The 21196-nt window shown below is 41.1% G+C and overlaps 2 protein-coding genes, 1 long non-coding RNA gene and 1 pseudogene across 4 annotated transcripts; 1 reads left to right on the top strand and 3 right to left on the bottom strand.

The window, feature by feature from the left end:
• Positions 1-66: 66 nt before the first annotated feature.
• On the top strand, positions 67-3041 carry LOC108957399. 2 transcript variants are annotated; one of them, XR_005550675.1, is made up of 5 exons: positions 67-635; positions 1409-1514; positions 1871-2071; positions 2548-2612; positions 2737-3041. It is a non-coding gene; the product is annotated as an uncharacterized LOC108957399 (long non-coding RNA). The 2 variants fall into 2 exon arrangements; XR_005550674.1 differs by having other exon boundaries at positions 1871-2612.
• A 358-nt stretch (positions 3042-3399) lies between these two features.
• LOC120292604 lies at positions 3400-7004 on the bottom strand (annotated as a pseudogene).
• A 5054-nt stretch (positions 7005-12058) lies between these two features.
• LOC120292792 (protein PAM71, chloroplastic-like) lies at positions 12059-17059 on the bottom strand. The gene is given in 12 exon segments (XM_039311220.1): positions 12059-12312; positions 12443-12465; positions 12468-12489; positions 12872-12942; positions 13247-13376; positions 13499-13573; positions 13708-13759; positions 13887-13955; positions 14471-14532; positions 15210-15263; positions 15745-16044; positions 16785-17059. Coding segments are annotated over 11 exon segments (873 nt in total). The 5' UTR covers positions 15988-16044; positions 16785-17059; the 3' UTR covers positions 12059-12240.
• A 2349-nt stretch (positions 17060-19408) lies between these two features.
• On the bottom strand, positions 19409-19963 carry LOC104443113 (dirigent protein 5). The gene has a single exon (XM_010056466.2). The coding sequence runs from the start codon at positions 19961-19963 to the stop codon at positions 19409-19411; it is 555 nt and encodes a 184-aa protein (XP_010054768.2).
• Between the last annotated feature and the right edge of the window lie 1233 nt (positions 19964-21196).

The following is a 21196-nucleotide window of genomic DNA, read 5'->3' as shown; positions in this document are numbered from 1 at the left end:
CGTCACCCCGTGTGTCTTATAATTAGTAATTGTCGAAGATAAAGTCTCTACCAAATCGTGGCATCATCTTACATCCCTCGAGACGCTATTTATCGAGGATTGCCAAAATATCAAATGCTTCCCCAAAGGAGGTTTGCCTCCCAATTTGCATCGCCTTTTAATAAGAGGGTGCGAGAATCTAAAGCAGCCAATGAGAGAATGGGGCTTACACCTACTCACATCCCTCTGGTGTATGTTAATTGACTTTTGCATGGGAGGGGAGGGAGAGAAGGTATGGTTTCCTTCGGAGGACAGGGATGCATGGAGTCTTCTCTTTCCTTCCTCTCTATTGTATCTTCACATTTGCAATATGTGGAATGTTGAAAGACTATCAAGCAGTCTTCTCAACCATCTATCCTCTCTCAAACATTTATGGATCGACTCTTGCCCAAAGCTGAGGTACTTGCTAGAGGATGGCCTCCCTCCCTCCCTCCAAGAATTGTACATAGAGAAATGTGAGATTCTGAAAGATAGATGCTCAAAACTCACTGGTGACTATTGGCCCCTCATCCAAGAAATCCCTCTCATCGAGATAGATTGGGTGTGGATCCAATGAATTGATTCTTCCATGCACCGCCAGTTTTCTCGGATTAAGGGTAAGTTTTTGGTTTTGAAGGCATAAATTTTGATTCTGCCTCCTCTATTCGATGCGTAATACAAATTGATATTTTGTCATAAAGATAATTCCCATGAATTTCCAAAAACAACCCTCTAAGGTCAACGAATGACAATTCGTTGGGTTTTTTTGTCTAGCAAACAAACTCGGTACTCATCCATTACTTCCAATTTTGATAACACGTCCTCTTCCTAGTATGCAAAGCTACCCAATGGGCATAAACATTTGCTTTTCACGAAATACGACTACAATTTAGAGCTGAAAATTGATCTTTAGCTGCTTGAATTCCAGCAGGAGCTTCCTTTAGTCTTTAGTTGTACTGCTTGCGAAAGTTGATAATATCCTTGGATACCACAGCTGCATCTATCTCCACTACAACCTTGGGCCAGCTTCTCTTTTGCCACTGCAATGCTCTTTCCAACAAAAAGTAATTCAGCCTCCTCTGCAAATCTAACTAGCACCACCACATCCCTGCGGGTAACCATGTCCCCTGCCTAATTTGTGGCCACAATGCCTGTTGTTAGTTTGTTCATAAAACATAGAAAAAGTGCTTTAGTAAATAGTTTGTTTCTTAAAGACAGTGTATTCATGCCTCAAATTCCAATTCCATCTTCCCAACAATCCCAGCAACAGCATGTTTCGTTTCTTTAATGTCAGACCCATCGCAGTTGATATTCACGTAACCTAGCTTAGGTTTTACTACACGCCTTGCCTTTCATCCACCGATGACATAGCTCTCTTATATTCTTGCAGGCAACACACTGCAAAATTGTTTTTCTTATCTGTATTACTGATGGTCTCAGGATCTGGTGATTTATGGTTAAAAGTTGCTGCATTCGGAGCTTTCTAGTTACGCCAGGTGACGGCAATCATTCTTAAGAGTTATCAACCTGCACTAATCATTTGATCTCATGACCTCACATTCGTAGAATATCATGCCTGAACTGATAAGTCACCATCACTGGTGATTAGTGTCTCCCATACGTGTGTGCTAACATAATTGTAAGAATTATTCAGCGAAAAAAAAAATCATCCAAAGGGTCACTAATTGCTGAGAAAAGGAAAGCGAAGGATCCTGGTTCTTATCTTGTCTGTTCATTTTTTGTTGCTGTCGGGTGGATATGCATATAATTCTTTTTGTCTGATCACTCTCAAAGTTGTTCATTATGCATGGAAGTAATTTTTATTCAGGACTAATTAATTGTCCTCTTCTAGGATTTTGGATAAGAAATATGAAAAATGTGGAAGAACCATCAATAGCGGAGGACATAAGATGCGTGGAGCCTCCTATTTCCTTCCTCTCTAACCTCTCCTTGGATGAAAAATATGAGGAACGTGAAGAGACTATCAAGTGGGCTTCGCAGGCATCTCTCCTCCCTCAAACGGTCATATATTTTATAGTTGCTGGATGTTGAGGTACTTGACAGAGGACAGCTTCCATCCCTCCCTCCATGTATTCCGCATAATTCAATGAGAGATTCTGAAAGATCGGTGCTCAAAACTCTGCGGCGACTGTTGGCACCTCATCCAAGAAATCCCACTCATCGTAATTGATTGAGTTCGGATTCAATAAGAAGATGTCTCTCCAATGTCTAATCTTTGTTCTCAAAACAAATAATACGTACATGGACTTGCTTTCAGTGCAGGAATTGTGATGCATGGATGTGCCTATCTTTATTGATGATATATCTTGAACTTTGTTTCATGCCCAAAAATTGCTTATCTTTCCACTTATGGAAATGCACTATGCTTTGCGTGAGAATCATGAATTGTTGCTCTTGTATTGATATTTTTCTGCAATATTGGCGTTTGTTGTATTTTCTCTTCCAAATATCTTTTTCTTAGGCCCTAGCTCATTGACCTGATGTCTCTCAACTATGCTTGCTTTGTAGAATATCCCACCGTCTTCTGCATTTGGCAAAATCTCTCCCGGTGATCAAATGCAAACATTGTTGAGGTAGGCAACTGATGTGCTTACGTTCATCTTTTGCAACTTGACAAAAGAAAAACAAAAAGCTACTAATTTTGGTAGTTGTACTAATATGCTCTATACTTTTTTTTTTGGTGACATGCTCTAAAAGATTTATCTGTATCACGATGTCAATTATCGAGGTCTACATTCAAAGTCAAACGAAGCAGCTTTCGTACCTCCAACAACAGCAGCGACTGAAGAGATGCAGAAATTGGGGTTTTCGAGTTGGCAGATTACAATCCATTTCAATCTGATTTCCTTGTTGAAGTTAACAGTTCATCTTTATTCTATTTAACTTCCCACGCCATCTCAGAGAACATTTTCTTTTTCTTTGTCGCAAAGGAAAGACCGAGAGGAGCAATCAAGGAGACTATGCTCTGTTACCATTTTGAGTAATTGTAAAAGTTTCACGTCTGCCTTGAAATATTTCAGATCGCGAGAAGGTCATCGTCCAATACCACTCGCAACCTAGTTATCTCGGGTAGCCAAGTCTCTTCATCCAACACCAAGCTGCCAGAGCTCCCATCACGGGAAGGCAAGATATAGGCACTGATGGATTGACATCGTGACCTCGCGTTTGTGGAATATCAGTTCGTACCGTCAGGCCACCGTCGCTGGTGTTCAGTGGTCCCCTATAGTTCTGCGTTAACAAAATCATGAAGTCTATTTAGGATTAGCAAAATCATCAAAACAGTTTCATTTTTACATGCAATAATTGACTTGAACATGCATGTTTCGAGAATACCTAAATGCCTCTTACCAATAAACCGCTCTAAGAAAAACATCTGAAGGAAATGTGGAGTGCACAGAGACCCGTCTTTCCCTAGCAAAGAGTTGCATGAACCAGTATTTTGATCCCCGAACTGACCCTGGCTGTCCCAAGAGCACCTCTTCCCACCACCATGGGCCTTGCAATAATCCGTGCCTTGAGCACTCTTGCTGCACCCATGAGATTTACATCTTTTGCCCCCACCATGACGTACACAAAAATTGGTCCTACCCTCGCACTTCTTGTGCACTCAGGCATAGCGCAACGTTTTCCACCCCCATGGGCCACGCAGAAATTGGTGCCACCATGCACACTCTTGGAACAAATCCCCGCCTGGAAGGCGCACCTCTTGCCCCCACCATGACCTTTGCAAAAGGGGGTGCTCCCTTCAGCACCCTTGTTGCAACCCACGAACGTGCACCGCTTACCCCCACCATGAGCCTTACAAAACATAGTGCTCCCTTGTGCCCCTTTCGTGCACCCTGTATAATGGCAGCGGCGGCCGCCTCCATGCAGATGCAGAGACCTGACAGGCCTTCGGCACTCTTTGTGCAGTTCTCTTTCTGGCATCTTTTGCCTCCACCATGCCGGATACACAAGCCTGACTTCCTCGCAGCTCGAGTGCAACCATCGCAGTAATCGCACCGCCGTGGGCAATGCACAAATCTGTGCCCTTCTGCACTCTGCATCCCAGAAACTCACAACGCCGACCACCTCCATGGGCCTTGCAATACACAGTTCGGCCCTCAGCCCCCTTGTGACAGCCAGGTTTTTGACACCTTCTGCCACCTCCATGGGATATACAACGCCCGGAGGCACCTCTTGCCCCCTTCCCACATCCCTCAACCTGGCACAGTTTTGAAGCACTACTCCGCTGGCTAGAGGTACAGGTGATTGAGCTCCTTGGAGTAGATAGTACGCTTGAAGACAGGTCTGGAACAGCAGCAACCAAATCTGTCTTTTCAGAAACCTGGTTCTGAAAGAAGCTATTTTCTTTGTTCACCTTGTGGAAAGGATCCAAGTATATCCCTGATTTCCAGCAACTCGATGTTGATCTTTCGTCCACATTTGTGTACCTACCAATGCATAAGGGAATCTCCAGGCCAGAACATATTTGAGAGGAATTTGGATGAATGCAGGTTAAACCAGACTCAGAAGGCCCAGTAGAGACTTAACTCCAGGTCAACCTTAGGTTGCGGATCAGGACTAGCAACTTTCTTCCTGGAAGGTGCTTTGTCATTGCCAATACTCAGAGTGAAATCCAGATCAAGATCCATTGATGACTCCTCGTCAGTTTCCTTAGCTGAAGATGTTGTGGTGCAGGCAGTTCCTGAACTTCCCTTGCTGTCTGAGGAGCTTGAAGGCCGACCTAGCCCAAGATACAGGGAAGAGCCAACTTGCCAGTTGATGGAGTCCATCATTTTCCTCTTGCGTTTGACTCCCTTCGAGGCAGACAAGAGACGAAGTGAAGCAGGGGAATCAAGTTGTAAAATGGGGTCAGCAATATATTTAACACCCGTTCCTTGGCAGGAGGTAAACTGCCCAATGTCTTGAAGGCCTTTGAAGAAGAATTGCCCAATGTCTTGGAGGCCTTTGAAGAAGAATTGGCAGCGAAACCCAAGTTCTGAAATCTAGGGTCCATGAGATGACTATTGATGTGTCTGATCTAAACAGCAGTGTGTGGCAGCCTGCCTGATTTCTGATGTGTCTAAATTAGCAAAAAAACAAAATATATCTACATTACATGTCCATCAAACAGTGTATTGCTCCTCCGCTAACAAAACCTGAAGTATCACAGCGATCCATTTCCTCAGATAATAATCTACACTATTGATGAGCACTTCAGACCAGCTAGGACCCTTCAAAGGACGAGCTGAGGTTGCGAGATGAAACCGAATCCGTAGATCATCCTATAAGCAAAAAGTTGAGAGATAGAGCAAGATTGGTAAGGTGACATTAGGATGGTTACCAAATTGAGACATTAAGTAACAAAGAACCAAGCACAATGTTGTTCAACTTCTTGAGTTCTTGACACATTGATAGGCAGAATATTGGAAGGCTTTCTTGCTCACACCAACTAGCAAATTTAAGAAGTTCAGCGTTTGGAATCACTCTAGAGGAACTAAAAGCATTAATGAGAACCAAGGTAACGTGTTATGGATTAAAAAGCAGACCCCAACTCCTCAGCAAATCTTATACAGTATCCAAATCCCACCAGTGGATTTGAAGAAACTCCATGTGCCGAAGAAAATGGGCAGGCCGCTGTCGAGCATTCAGTATATCAAAGAAAAAAAAAGAGAAGCCATGTTTCAACGATAAGGGATTGACTCATAAAAGCAAAAGAAGAAATATGATTATGTTGCCAGATGAAATGGAATCCCTTTTAAAATCTCAAATATACTACCAACCACGAGCATCCATGGTACAGCCTAAGGAACTTCAACTGCATCATGGCACAGAATACACGCAAGGAAACAAGGCAAGGCAAGGCAAGGAAATGCAAGGAGTTTCAAACAAAGATCAAACCAACCGATCCGCCATCTAATTCTGGAGTCATTATAACAAGATCAAGCCACAAACTCTCTAATGATTTTCCCTAGCCAATTAAAGAAAGCATCAGGATGAGAGATTGCAATACAGCAGAGCTAATTCAATCAATCTAAAATTAAAAATAAGAACCAAAGCCTTTTAGAATAAGGAAAGGAAGGGCATCTTACAAATTAAACATTTATCTCAAGCCATGAAATCCATAACCCACATTGGAGTGAATAGTTCACTGCCTCAACTAAAAGAACTCTCTTACATAGCTTGAGATGGAAATAATAAATTGTGACAGCCTTTCTATAGTCTTCCAGTTTAAGATCTCAAATCCACATGGCCAACTAATAACAGAAAAAGGTAGTGATCCAAAGATCTTCAAAGATGGAAAAAGATGACCTTACTAGTAAATCATATAAACTCAGAGATCTCTCATAAAGTTCCAAACTGATTTCTACGATTATGTCTACAAACATGCGAATTGCCACCAGTCATGGACAGGAACGCTTTTGTGATGACCACCAGAAAGCACGATAAAGCAAGCAATAAAGAGGAGAAAAAGAGATCTTTTCTACCACATGAGCTGACTGGCACAACAAAAACAGAAACAAATCAGATGGAAACATGACCGCTAGATTGAGATCTCTTTGTTCAGGTAATGCACCAATACAGAGCAATTCAAGATGAAGAGTGCAATAGAGTCAAATTTATCAAGCAACCAATAGCCAACAATTCAGCATTAAATTTATCAAACTTCTCTTAGAGACATAAATCTTTCTTGGTCGTAACCCACGAGTGAGCAAAACAATTATCTTTCTTCAGAATCCTCAGAAAACAGGGAAAGAGAAGAGAAGCAAAAGCAATGATCATTGGATTGCCCAAGCACACACGTACATAAAAAAGGCTCTAACAGAAGTATCTCAAGAACAAACACATACCCAAAACTACACAGACAAAATGATCAGCTACCAACCCACAACTCGACCAACCCACGAAGAAATGCTAAAGCAGGAACTTTCGTCGAGACTCGCGGCTATAAGCTGAAAACCAAGCCGTTCCACAAGCTCCATCGGAGTTGGGAATTCTGAATTCCCTCCTTTCCCCAAAGAGAACCCAGAATTCCACCCGAAAATTCAAAAGAAACGGAAAAGCAAAACGGATTGATAGCTAGCGAATTCAGAACAATACTGGGTCGCGATGCGATGCATCAAAACTAAGAGACGACAGAGAGTTTCAGCTTGAGAAGGACCTCGCAAGAACGGATTTTGCCGCGGATTGAAGCCGGCCCCCTCCCGCAGAAAACAGGGCAGACCGAATTGATGACCGAGATATGCTTCGCGTAGCCCAAGAAAAATCAGGTCGCTGCGATTTTTATGGCGCGCCGGCACCAAAGGCGGATATAGAGAGAGAGAGAGAGAGAGAGGCAGAACGGCGGGCGTTCTTGCGATGAGCAGGAAACGAGGATTCGCATGACATGTGATAAGGACAGAGATCTTCCCTACTTAGCTTTTACTCAAAATTGACTCGATTTATCTCAGTAATTCATCAATAAATTATATATTTCTTGTGTAAAAATATCAAAGGTTCTTTTGGTCTAAATGAAAAAATATATATATTGAGAGTTTTTTTGGTCTAAATGAAAAAATTATTAAGAGCTAAATCACACTACAAGAATACAAATATTAGAGCGATCTTTTATTTTCGCCACAATATAAATCGGTGTTTATTATAACCAAAAATGTAAAATAAACTTAAGATTGTGTCGATGCTATATTCTTTGGACGTGTTAGTGCGAGACAAAAAATAAAGCCCCAAAGGTGGATGATTAAGTAAATTGGGAATGTGGTCCTTATGGATATTTAGGTATAATGCCAAGTCAACTGTTCATTCAAGAAAAAAAAAAATAATGTACATTTAGCACTTGATGCGATGGTGACTACATTAAAATATGGGTAAGTAAAATAGGCATTTGCTTCTTCTTTTCTCATTTAGTGACACATGGTACTTTTTTGTTCTCTATAGAATAGTACTAAAATAGTAGATATTAAAATCTTAACATCACAAGTAACTTATTATGTACTAGACACGCAATGAGACATCATCGTTGAGTTTGTTCATATAAAAAATTACGCTGACTCTAAACCTAAACTACTTCGATCCGATTCACTCCTTCCATTACCAAGAGAAGCACGACAATCATTGTGCCTTTCACCCGAGCAAGTCGTGTTTGGTGATCCCGGCTATCTGTTTTTTTTTTTCCTGGTTCTTGTGATGTGAATTATCTGTGATTAACAACTATGTCCGAAGCCGGGGGAATCGAATGTCATTTTGGGAGAAGTACGCGTGATCTCGCATCGTGCACATGACAAGATGCCCGGGAGCACGAAGAAGTGGTCCGAGAGCCAAGAGAGAAAAAAAAAGAAAGAACAATTTACCTAACAAAGCAGAAAGCCCAAATTAAATTAAATTAAACTAAACAAAAAGAAGGGGGAAAAGAAAAAAAATAAAATAAAATAAAAGGAAGAGATATTCGAGTAGGCAGCTTCGTCGGCATCGGGAGGCCAAGTTCGGTGGCGTGGCGAAACGATGGCGAGAAGCCCCAAAACGGCCCCTCCCTCCCTCCCTCCCTCCCTCCCCCGACACGTCATCGTCTTCGTCATCGTCAACGCCGACTTTTCTTTAGGTTCGGCTCTGCGGGCAGGCAGCGCGGCTCGCCACCGTCCGTGGTGCTGCGCTGTCCCCACCCCACACCCCTTACGTGGGGCCCCTCCCCAACCAACCCCGACGCCGTCCCCACGTTGGAAATTCCTCGTCAGACTGAAGACGACATGATAAGGTTTCGTGGATTTCTAGGACCGGCCGATCGGATCCGCTGTCGTTCGTTCGAGAATTTTCGATGCCGAAATCTATGCCGTGCGCGTATATTTAGCTAAACCCCGCATGCAACGCTTCGTATAATCTCTGGACGTGACATGACAGCGGCTTCTTCTTTTTTCAGGGAAAAACGCACGCATAATTGTCAATTTTATCGAAATAGCCCGCTTTCCTTGTCCTTGGCCATGTCAATATTTTCTTTACAATTCTTAAATAAAAAATCGATACACTTTAACCTAGGTATGTATTATTCAACATGATTTGATGGTAAAATTAAATAAAAATTAATATATAAAAAATTTGTCATGGGTATACTAGTTCAAGATAAATTTGTCATTACTGATTTGGAATTTTTATAATATTAAACATAAATTCGTTCTCTTTTGATTTATTAGTTCAAGGTTTTTGAGTTTGGCAATCGGAGGAGGTTCTCCGCCTTGTTTGAAGCAGATATATTATAAAGTGAGGAATATGGCCTTGGAAGATAAGATACACGAATTTTCCGAAATTCAACGCGGCGTCCTTTTACCCCCCAGAAAAAGGAAAAAGAAAATGATTTCAGGGGTCATCCACTTGACAGAAAAAGAGTGGTGCATAACCCAAAGCCGAACCTGAACTTGGACTTTCTTGCACATTTCCAAATCACAGGAAAAAAATGAAAAAAAAAGAAAGAAAAGAAGGATTAAAGAATAAGTACCCTCTTATCGTTTGGTCTCCTACCACTGAATTTCGATGCCCTCGGACAATTTTAGTACGAGAATTATTGACCAGATCAAAAAAGAATAAAACATCTTTCGCTCGGAGTAATCTCGGGGCTCAGCACGTCGATTCGCTCGTGGCAGAGGAGGACGGACGCGGCCACACGGCGGTTATTTTCTCGACTCGATTCGTTCTGTCGGGAGCTCGATTTCGATCGACGTGGTCGACGGCGTCGAAAGGGGAGATTTGTATAGGCATAGACTTAGGCGGGCGTGGCCACAAAGATGTGTCGATTTCATGCGGGATCGGACAAGGCTTCGTGCTGCCTAACTTCGGTATTCTCGGCGCCATATTTTGTGTTATTTTTCCCCCTCTGCCCATTCGCTTTCTAACAATATTTTGCCATTATCGCATCGCTGTCCCATTAACGTAAGGTCGACTTTTGGGGCTGTCGAAAAGCGGGGCGGGGACAAGGACCGTGTGCTTTCCTTGTACTTCCTGAGAAGGAATATGCCTTGTAATATTCACCTCCCCTTCGGATCGCACGTGCGATGCGTCGTCCTGGAGCGATTTTGCCCGTGTCATCTCGTTTTGTCTTGGGTTAGGTGAGCCCCTGAATTAGTTATTATTAATCACAGCATGCCCCCACATATGAAATTGTACCTAAATCAAGCTTTTTCGTGAAGAAAGCTCTTGATCGAGCCTTTTTAGAGTCTGACTTGAGTCCGGCTAGCTTGAGTATGGAAATCAAGCAGCTCGCGAACTTGGTCGTTGCCTAGTAATCCTATTTTCCCGTATTTTCAACTCTCGGGTTGAATTGAATCGAGTAGAGTTGATCGGTTTAATTCTATGAGACGCTTACTAAGTTGGATTTTTAAAATCAGGCTCGAGTTAAAGTGTAGAGATATTAGAATGTTCGACTCCGAGCCGCATCTAGAACAGTAGAGTGTCGGCTCAATCGTGTCTAAATGCATGAACTCGAGGCTGCCCACTAAATACTAATTATTTAATCTAATTAGCTGGCTTAGCACTGGCTTATTAGCAGCATTAATGAGCTTTAGACTTGAACCACGTGGGTCAACGCGAGACAGCCTCGTCTGGCGAGTGTACTATTTTTCAGGGGGCACATGTCCTCCTCAATCGAATATGAAGAGAGCCGACAAACTTTAAATTATGCTATATACCGTACAACGTCAAACTAATTGATTTCGATTCAATGATCAAATCGAACTAACGTTTTTGGCTTTTCTTCGTGGGAGCACATGGACTCAACTCTAGATCTCCAGGCATAATCTTTTGAGGTGTAGATTTCTAAATCCTGGTACAATCACATACTATCGATTTCCAGGTCGGCATTGCCATCAAGATGCCAAAAATGACAACTGAGATAAAAAGACCGGTTTCTATCCCGCTTCGAGTCTCTTTCTGAAAATAGAAAATCAACTCAAACCCACGTAGCTTCATCGCGAGATTTGGGTGGCATTTCTTTCCATTGGCTATAGTTATGATTGATTTGGGGTCGATGCCGAAAGCCAATTGACTTTTTGCTAACACATGATGCGATTTTGGCATGATTGGGGGCAAGAGAGAGGTGGGGAGAAGAGACCTAAAATGGAGCATTTTTCTCTCTTTTATTGGGGGACCGATGAGGAATGTACGGACCCAAATTGGATGGCGGTGGGGAGAAGAAGACCCCCTCGAAAGACGAAAGGGAGAATAACAATGTGAGGCGGTCCAAAAAATTCCGATCTCTAATTATATTCTCCCTTTGAATTTTTCCTTTCTCATCGAGTCCATTCTTTGTTATTCCTTCCGATGTGCCAAAGACCGGTGTCGATGGTGGGGGAGTTGCCCCACGTCGATTCGATCTTTGCCAGCCTCCCAGATTTTTTTGTTCCGCGTCTTGGATTATTCCTTTGGTTTTCATTCCTTAGTAAGAAAGATGAGATTGAGTGTGATGCGAATGTTTATGCACTTTATCGACAGTGGGACAACTAGTTCTAACATAGAAATCTTGTAATTAGAATTGCTCACTAAAGACTGATTTCTAAAAATAAAAACTAAAAAATATTCGTTGATTCAGTTCTTGGGTGAATTCATGAAACGGTCAAAATGTCCTCACATTAGAAAAAACGTGAGACTTGAGAGCGAGCAACGAGGTTGGAGGCCAGAGGCGACCGAGAGTGGGAGTGAGAGAGGAAAGAGTGAGGAAGGGAGATGAGGGTACAAGATGAGGAAACTAGGATTGTGTACTTGAAAAGTTAAAACTTAAAAATTTTAAAATATATATATACCGGTCCGATCTAGATGGGCGGTTCCATACCAAGAATCAAGTACCAAAATCAATTGAAAACGGGAACTTGATCGGTTTCCTTGGTAATCACTAATTTTGGACTGATCTGGGTAGTTCGGACGGTTCTCAATTATTATGCACATTCCTATCAACACTAAGATGAACAGGAACCCAAAACTTTTCCTTCTGCCGTATGTTTGTTTGAAGTACTTGAATTTCGACGTGAATATGGCGCGGCAGGAAATCATGTCAAGCTATACTAACAAAAGAATGATGAAAATCCTTGTCCCAACAGAAAGTGGTGTCTAACAAAGAAATGGCGGTTGATCCTTTCACTAAGCAATTTGCCCTACTAATTGCAAGGCATGGATGTTTCGTGACGAATTCTCGAGCCGATGACTGCTCGCCGATTTGCTTGTGCAGAACACGTGGAAATCTCTCTAAGTCACGATCTCGAACAATGTCACGGCAGCGAAGACCAGGAAAAGAGTACCTCCGATGTAGGCGATGGCCTGTACAGTAAAGAGAGGACGGCAAATCAACTAAAAGAATATATGCTCGACGAACCTTCGTTAAGAAAATATTGCTATAGCAGCATGGTGAACGAGTAAATTGAGTGAGAAGTGATTTTGATTATCATACCTTCTCAGACAAGAATGTTCCAGCAATGAACCTCCGAGCACGGCAATCTGCACAAAGTTTCGAGTAACAATTCACCGATTAGCATCCTTAGATTCACGATAATCTTGCACACAGTTGAAGACATTTCGCAAACATACGAGAATCGAAATTGTCTCCATACGTTCATCCAACTGGGCTTCGAAGTTACATCTGACCACAAACATGCATTGTGCCTTTGATTTGCAAGAATTGTATTGAGATCTATCAGAATGAACAACCCGTTGACAAGTTTCGCCAACTTCTTACTAGTGAACTACTAGAATTTTCACTGCTCAAAATTCTTTATAGTCACATTGGAGAAGGATATTTCTTCCCATTTCTTACACAAGAAATCGCGTCGACCCTGAAGCTAGCAAGTAGAAGAAATAATTTCATCAGGAAGCAAATTACCAAAGTTGCCACACCGTGTCCAGCCAAAGCTCCCCCAATGACTCCAAGAGGCGAAGAAGCTGCAGCAAGGGCTGTATTGCAAGAAAAATGTCCAATCACTAAAGAGAAAGTCAAGATTTAAACTAGATTTTGAGCATTAGACAATAGAATGAGTTGGAAAGGCCAGAGGTTGCGTGCAGAAAACTTCCCAATGTTATGTAAGTATCAGAACATGGGAAGCTACAAATGAATAGTAAGAGAGACAAGAAAAAGATGAACTGGACTGGCCTAATACATGTTATTCATTGGGAGCTATAAAGCCTCGAAGCATGCATACGTGTGTTGGGTCGACGAGACTGACCGGTCGAAGATGTACGATTCAAACTTTGCACTCACCTATTGTGGAGAAAAACGACTTATCGCCCCATTCAGCAACAAAGACTAAAACAAAAGTACTAACAACGGTACTAGCAGCTGCTACTATCCCAGCACCATTTCCTGAAAATTTCGAAACTGCTAATTCAGCCTGGTTCAAAAAGAACAAAGTGATATTACCTTCAGAGAACATAACACCCAGAAAAATATCATATTTATAGGTGCCGCATCGGAAAAAGGCTCGACAAACTGCGAAACAAGCATTTAATTCACCTCTTTCTGCTCATCGTCTGCCTTAAGACCATCATCGGAGGAGGCATCAACAAGTGTGGAGATGCCAAAATAGACCTGATAAGCAGAAATTAGGGAAACAATGCTGCTCATATCTCAACAAAAACAGTTCCTTGTTATTGACAGAAGTCATTCAAACTAGCAAGAACATTGTGTATACTTCGTGGTATCAGCAGCAATCCAAAACTCACCAAGAGACAAACTGCAGCAATGTCATCAACAGGCAAATCATTCTCACCAAACCTGTGATGTCATTAGTACACTATTATACTTCTCCAGCAACATAGTCAACATCACTCAATAGCTAAATGGATAAGAGATGAGTGATCATGTGCAGTGGAAATGCATTGAGAAGCAGAAACAAAAGTACCTGAATGGAAGGATTTCATCAACATAGTGAAAGGTTCTTCCAAGAACAACAGATATAACAGTCATTATCCTGTCCAGAAGAATAAGCACTTCTTTTAATCCCAACAGCAGAGAATTTCTATGGTCTCCTTGAAATAAAGCACAATTGACATGGACTTCAGTAGTGATGGCAATCAACTATTTTAAATAAATAAGATATAGCTGTCGCCTTCTAGTGTAATTCATGGCTATTTATCCCAAGATACTTGGTCTGTTTAATGCCAATTAGCAACATGGATCAACAATTACACTTCTGCTTTGCCAATGACACTAAGGGCATGAACAAGCTAAGTTTCTACAAGTACTATACCTATAAGACAAATAAGAGATGGAAAATGAGAATATCACCAACTCCAAATGGGTTGGATAGAGACTGGCTGATTTAGGTCTTGTGCAGATGAGAGAATAACTATTTAGTTAGAGGCAGTTGCTTTTCTTACTTGCTGTTTCTTGATTTTACTCTTCATATCTCAAATAAGATTCACAAAGAGCAAAAGAAAATGCAAAAGGACATCTAAATCACCATGCAAAGGCACAGTAACATACGCAAGTGCACCGAATGTCCCAGTGAAGACAATGCCTGCAGAGTTCCTAGCTGCTAAAAGAGCCTACAAAAAGGAAGAAGACAAATTAAGAGTTATTGCACTTCATCAAAGCTATGCAGGACTAAACACTTACAAAGAGATGAGTGGAAGAAGAACAGATTATGAACCGAAAGAGAGATGGAAGAGATGCTGTGTGTGCATGTGCATGTGCATGCATGCGAGAGAGAGAGAGAGAAGCTAACCTAGACAACACCTGAAATTGGCAGATTTTTTCAGTTCTGGAATATATCAATCCATTTTGTTCTTAACAAAGCCATACTTAATTGATTTCTAATTAAAGGTATCACATGTCTGGGAAAGAATTCTTTTCAGCTGAAACTACATCCTAACAAAGCTACTTAATTGATTTCTAATCCAAGAAAAACATGTAAGGCCTCAACAGGCATAACAGGGAAACCTTGAAATCTCTGGTTTGTTTTAGTCAAACTTCTTTCTCAGGTTCACAGACTGAAGAAAGACATATAAGAACGCCCCCTTGTGGGAATTCCCACAGTGCTGGACATATAAGATGTTTTCATTCGCTTATTTAACGAGCACCTTAATCAGGTCCCTTCTCTTCCTAAATCCCGAGAAAGAAGTGCTTTACTGATGATAAGATTTGGCATCAGACTATGACAAGCAAATTAATACCATTCGTAAGTTTAACTCAGCCAGTCAAGAGATAAGATTTTTGGTCTCACCGCAATAAAGAAGGTTTTATCTCCCAGCTCTGAGAAAAAGATGAGCAAGAATGCCTGCATGAAGGGAAAATGTATAAGAGCTCTCCATTAATGTAGATGACATAATTTTATCCAAAGAATTAACTCTAGTAAAACATAGTAGGTAATGCCAAATATGAGCTTATTGGATGGTAGGTTGAGATGATTGATCCAATAACCAATCAGATCACTAGATTAAAGGGAAATCTGTGCGTGTCTAAAGGGCATGATTACTGTGTATCTTTTAGTTAGTAGTACAATGTCCAACAAAACTGTCGAATAGGAACATGTCCTGAAAAGTGACAGTCATTCTTGTTGCAGCAGTTGTGATGTCACTTATATAACTGATCTGAAATCTGATAAGGCTCTGAATCAGTTTGTATGCTTAGGGATCCCGAGATACAATTTATTTTCTAAACCTTTTGGAGCCACCAAAGCATCTGCTTATTAATAACTATGCATAAAGATTGAGCCTTTTTATATTGAAATTCAAAAGTTAAAGGGAGATTTCCCTAACTGAGGCAAAACCTGTGCTAATATCACCAAGGTCCTGAAAGTAAGGAAGCGACTGCAAACCACTGGCAATGTCTCCGGCAATTGCTGGTTGAGAGCCTTGAAGCGTGAGCAATCCGAAGAGAAACACAAACTTTCCCAAATTACCAAATGATGCACTACTCAACAGAATCTCTCCAGCTGTATTATCTTGTCTGTTCAAGTTACTCATCCCCGAAAATATAGGCGCAACACCAGAATTGTCCATGTTATGCAATGACTCTTCTGATGCACTGCTATTCTCATCACTGATGTACCCCGTGGTCTGTATTGACAAGAAAAATTTGGATTAAAATTTCAAGTAAGAGACAAGAAAACACATTTTCATTTGTTAAGTATGTCCACTGAGAAAAATCAGCTGAAAGTTCGACTCCAAAGTAAGCAGTTATGCCAATAGCACGAAACACATTGTTCCGATGCAGAGAAATCCGACACAAGATGAATGAGCAAGCAAGAACTTGCTAGCATGATTTACTGCATATTACCCTCAATGACTGATCCAATCAAATGCAGCAAAGAAAAAAAATAGGATCACACACTTCAGGTCTCAAAGATTCTTACAAAGTCATCACAGTTCTCAGAAGTTCTAAGCCGAAAGTGACCAGACCGGTCTTCGCAATTTTCACATTCCACCCTCTCCTGTACCTACAAAAGGCATGCCAATCAGTCCATTTCAAAAGCTTCCACACCTCTTCCCAGCTTTGCATTTCCTTCATCAAATTGGAATGCCAGCGTAAAAATCAAACCCCACCTCAACAATTACGAAAGAACAAACAAACATCTCAAAATCCCTACAACTTAGCATAGCCAACATCAAATTGAACAGATTTCGCTCCGTCACTCTGAAGATACAAAAAGAAGCTAATCCATTTTTCCTCGGAGCTCAATAAAGCAGAAAGACCACAATGACTTAGCAAGAATTCCAAGATGCCACCCACGCCGAATGAAGCACAACCCTGAAGAGAGTCATTCGAAACCATACAAAACACATGTTTCTTAGATTACCTGCAGAAAATGGGTACTGGGTCCCAAGCAGGGCGGTTGAAAGCTCGGTTCTTGAAGCGACAACTGAGGGAGAGGAGGTGACAGGGCGCGAGTTTCGGATGTTTTGGAGATGGAGGCAGCGAGTGCGACTTGAGGACGCTCTCGGAGAGCGTGATGCTTCGCATTCTCTCTCGCTCTTGTTCGTTGTTGCTGCCCGCCTGGTCTCTGTGGCCAGAGAGAAGTTAGTTGATGAAGTTAAAAGGAAGGAGATAAGTAATCCGAATGTAGCGCCAATACGTGCTCTGCCCCTATCTGCTTCGGTTTCAACTGTCGGGGGATTTTGTCTTTGAGGAAATTACAATGTGGCCCTTATATTTTGGGCTTTAGATCAAAATGGCCCCTGAAGATTCTTTCGTTTCAAATTTCGGAAGCAAAGAGCTGGAAATTTTAAAATGCCTCTTATTCTTTGGGAGATATTTCGAGGATTAAAATCTCTCGCCAAAACACTTTTCGCCTCATTTTTCTGCGTGGATGTGTTAAAAGTGTACTTAATGACCTTAATGACTAGTCATTAGTCCCCATTATGACTAATTTCTACATTAAGTTTAGATTCTCAAGTTGTTGTGATCACTATTGAAAATGTTAATCAATCATTAATTACCTTCTATCAATTATCAATCATTGTCGATCGGTCCTTGGTCATGTTTGATTGACCATCTCAAATTTTCATTTGATTATTCATTCTTTCTTCTCCTTTGCATCTGTCTCCTCCTTCTTCCTCTTCTTCTCCTCCTCCTCCTCCTTCATCTTGTTGCTTCTTCTCCTCCTTCTTCTCCTTCCTCCTCCTTCTCCTTCTTCTTGCTGCTTCCTCCTCCTCCTCTTTCTCCTTCTTCTCCTTCTTCTTCTTCTTCTCTTTCTTCTTTGTCTTCTTTTTCTTCTCGCTTCTATTTCTTCTCTTTCTTCTTTGAATTTGTCGTCCAGACCCTAAGGCCCCTTTGTCAACCTCTCTTTGTCTCTATCTCTGTTTGCATCAATTCTATTGCTAGAGGTCCACTCTCTAGGTTCGAAGGCGATGTCTCTACCATTGCTTCTTCTTCTTCTTCGAATTTGTCATCCATACCCTAAGGCCTCTTTGTCAACCTCTCTTTGTCTCTATCTCCATTCGCATCAATTCTATTGCTAGAGGTCCACCCTCTAGATTCGAAGGCAATGCCTCTACCATTGGCAATGAGCTTAACGCCAGTGCCGAGCTCAGAGAGAGAGAGAGTTCATTGTTGAGGCAGCATGCAAGTGATGTCGAGGACTCAATACCAAATATGGCGATTGAAGGTGGTGGGGTAGCGTCCATCCGCAGGGGTGGTGGAGGGCGGAAGAAACTAAGCCTTGTTGGTGTTTCGGAATAGTAACAGACATCAAGATGAACAAAGGTTTGTGTTGAGTGAAACAAGGACAGTTTAGTTTTTCAATGTGAAATATTGTGGGAGGACATGAAGGGGTATTTTGAAAACTAGAGGATATAAAGTGATGTTTAGGCCAAACGTGAGGAGGGTATCTAGTATTTTCCCTAACTTTTATTTAGTTTGTAAGATCTAAGAACGGGATTAAATCAATCGCAACCATGAGCCAATGAGGGGATCAGATGGAGGCATATGCAGCGTAATAAAGTATCTATTTCTGGTGGATTATTCCTAACTGAGTAAGGATGGAACTTTACTAAAATTAGTAAAATCATTATCGGGGAAAGAAGATGTTGGTAAGGTGGAGTCAATCTCGGAGGACTCAAAAGAAACTCTTTCGTTTCTGATATTTGAGCATATTGAGGAATTGATAATAAAGAATGTTTCAGACTTGATTGATGCATTTTATTCTTAAACTTGTCTTAATGATGCATGTTAAAACATTTTTATTTCGTGCACTTAAATTTGAAACTTGTTGCGTACGACGTCCACTTTAATCCATCCGTTAACTCTGTTAGACTTTAACAAACGGCCCATCTACATGTCATTTCCAATGGAATGGCCGTGTAAGATTGAAAAGAATAATAGAAAGCCACGTGGCACTTAGCGTCTACTTAGAACTTATTAAGTCAATGGAAAGATTCAAGTACATCGAAAGTTGTAAGTTCTAGGATTTAAATGCCAAAAGTGAAAGTTTAAGGATTTGAGTGTATTATCACGACAAGTTTTAGGACTTATATTAGATTGTCTCAAAAGATATAAAACATATGTATTATTTTTGTCATTCTAATCGATTTAGGTTCAGACTAACTCAAATAGTTTTTGAAGAGACATTTTGAAATAGGCTGGGCGGCATTTTAAACCGATACGTAGTACTGAAACACCGGACAATACACTGCCACATCTCTTCGTAAATTAATCAACCTTGTAAAGGATTTTCGTATCTATAGCAGCATGTAAAATGGACGGTGATGAAACATTGACACCGACTGAAAGGCCTGACCATTTGAAGCATCTTTATCTCATCATATATCTGAAGATACACAATTTGACAAGCATTATTTGGAAAGCTACTGACCAACATTGCAACATGAAGAGACATCGCCCCCTAATCCGAAACCCTAGCCGCGCACTTCCTCCTAAGTCCTAAATTCACGTAGCATATGTGACTGAGGACTCTTTTAGCTCCTAATAGCACTCGTACAACTTAATATCCATCTTCAGTCTAAAATACACAAATGGGACGACACCATCTTCCTCAATCTCTAGAATCCCTCTCGTCATGAAAAAATCCCCGGTTCCACCGACAACCGATAGATACCTAGTCTTTGCCGGGATAAAATTGGACCCCATGACGTTTATGGTGCCCTTATGCTCCGTCGAATTGAAAACCAAGGTAAAGGCCATCCAGGCGCTTGGAACAGTTTTCATATGGTAAAAATAGAATCCCTGAGCTCGTGCTGCCGGTGGAGATAGCAGGTTCTGGTCTTTGGTCATGGGATTGTCGAAGATGAATACCTGGCCAAAGGCAAAATGCCCAAGCCCAACTGGACTCGTTACAGCAGCCCCGGTCGTGTTGGCCGAGTTACTGCCATTGAAGATCACTTGATGCATGTGGAGCACAATGTGCTTGCATGGTTTGAGTTCTTTGGAAGGCCTAGCTAATGGAAGTTGTGAGGCAAGTGAGAGCAAGAGAAAGATGAGGAAGAAGTAGATACCGTGGTTTTTCGGAAGCTCTACCATCTTGCGTTTCTTTTACAAGGTAATGAGGATCGTGGTGAATACAATTGCTCAGTGATCAGCTTATAAGGAACTTAACGTGCAAATATAGCTCACGTGAATCATGTCAGGTTGCATATTTTGCTACAACCCAATAATATCGCACATATCTAGGGACTTTATTATAGCATATTAGCTAAATATTCTAAATTTCCACAACCATTCCCGCTTGTGGCTTGTTTCGCTTTTGGCTTTATTAGAGGCTGTCAATTTTTTCTTTAAATATACTGGAAGTCCTAAACTTGTCATTAAAATGTAATTGAATTCTCAAATTTTCAAAAAGTACAACAAAATCCTAAAATTTGAAAAGTTGATGCAGTCAAGTCCTTTCATTAACTCTATCTAACTTGATAAATGAAAAATGCTAACAAGTTTTGAGACTCGATAGTATTAACTTGACAAATTTTAGAACTTAATTGCATTTTTTGATAATTTTATGAATCAATTGCACTTTTGCAATAAATTTTAGGATTTGATTGTACTTTTGAAAGTTTTAGAATTCAATTACACTTTCATAACTCCCTTTTTTCTATTCTTTTTTATGAGAAAGGTAATTTTGTGAGGAAGGTAACAATAATTGTTACAAGAAGAAATACTTTAATCAATGATTAATTTATATAGAACTTACAATGCATGATATCACAAATTTAATTTATATTTCTTTGTTATAATAAATACTCAGGATGGACCTAAGTAAGTACTTAAACTGCTTCATTTCAGGCCTCTCGCGGACCTCGGCATCCCTGGAAGTAAAACACATAGAGGGTATTTCCTCCCCTAGGGAAGACAAAGATACGAAGGGAGACAAGAGGCTGAAGCATGTACGTACCGACACATTAAAATAAGGAACGCAGTCTTGTCGGTCCATCAATGATATATTTACTGGAAAGGTGAGGCGGCCCTCAATCGAAGTCTTCGGACTCTGTTCTGTGGTGAGAAACCCTGGAACAGCCAAGGATCCATGGAGTACCCCTATTCCTAGGGAGGAACGGGATGCTCCCTCTGAATTAAATCCCACTTGCATTTAGCACCTGATAAGGTAAAGCGACAATGTTAAATACCCTTAACAACTCATCCTCGAGACCTGTTTCAGATTTTTTAGCGGACACTAGTATATGTTCTGAACTATATAAGCTTTCTACGACAGTACTCTAAAAGCATGTCACTTTTAAAGCTCATGCCACTTTGCATCCTCTC

The sequence above is a fragment of the Eucalyptus grandis genome, chromosome 4, assembly GCF_016545825.1.
Source record: "Eucalyptus grandis isolate ANBG69807.140 chromosome 4, ASM1654582v1, whole genome shotgun sequence".
Taxonomy (NCBI): domain Eukaryota; kingdom Viridiplantae; phylum Streptophyta; class Magnoliopsida; order Myrtales; family Myrtaceae; genus Eucalyptus; species Eucalyptus grandis.
This window is presented reverse-complemented; position numbering and strand designations above follow the sequence as displayed.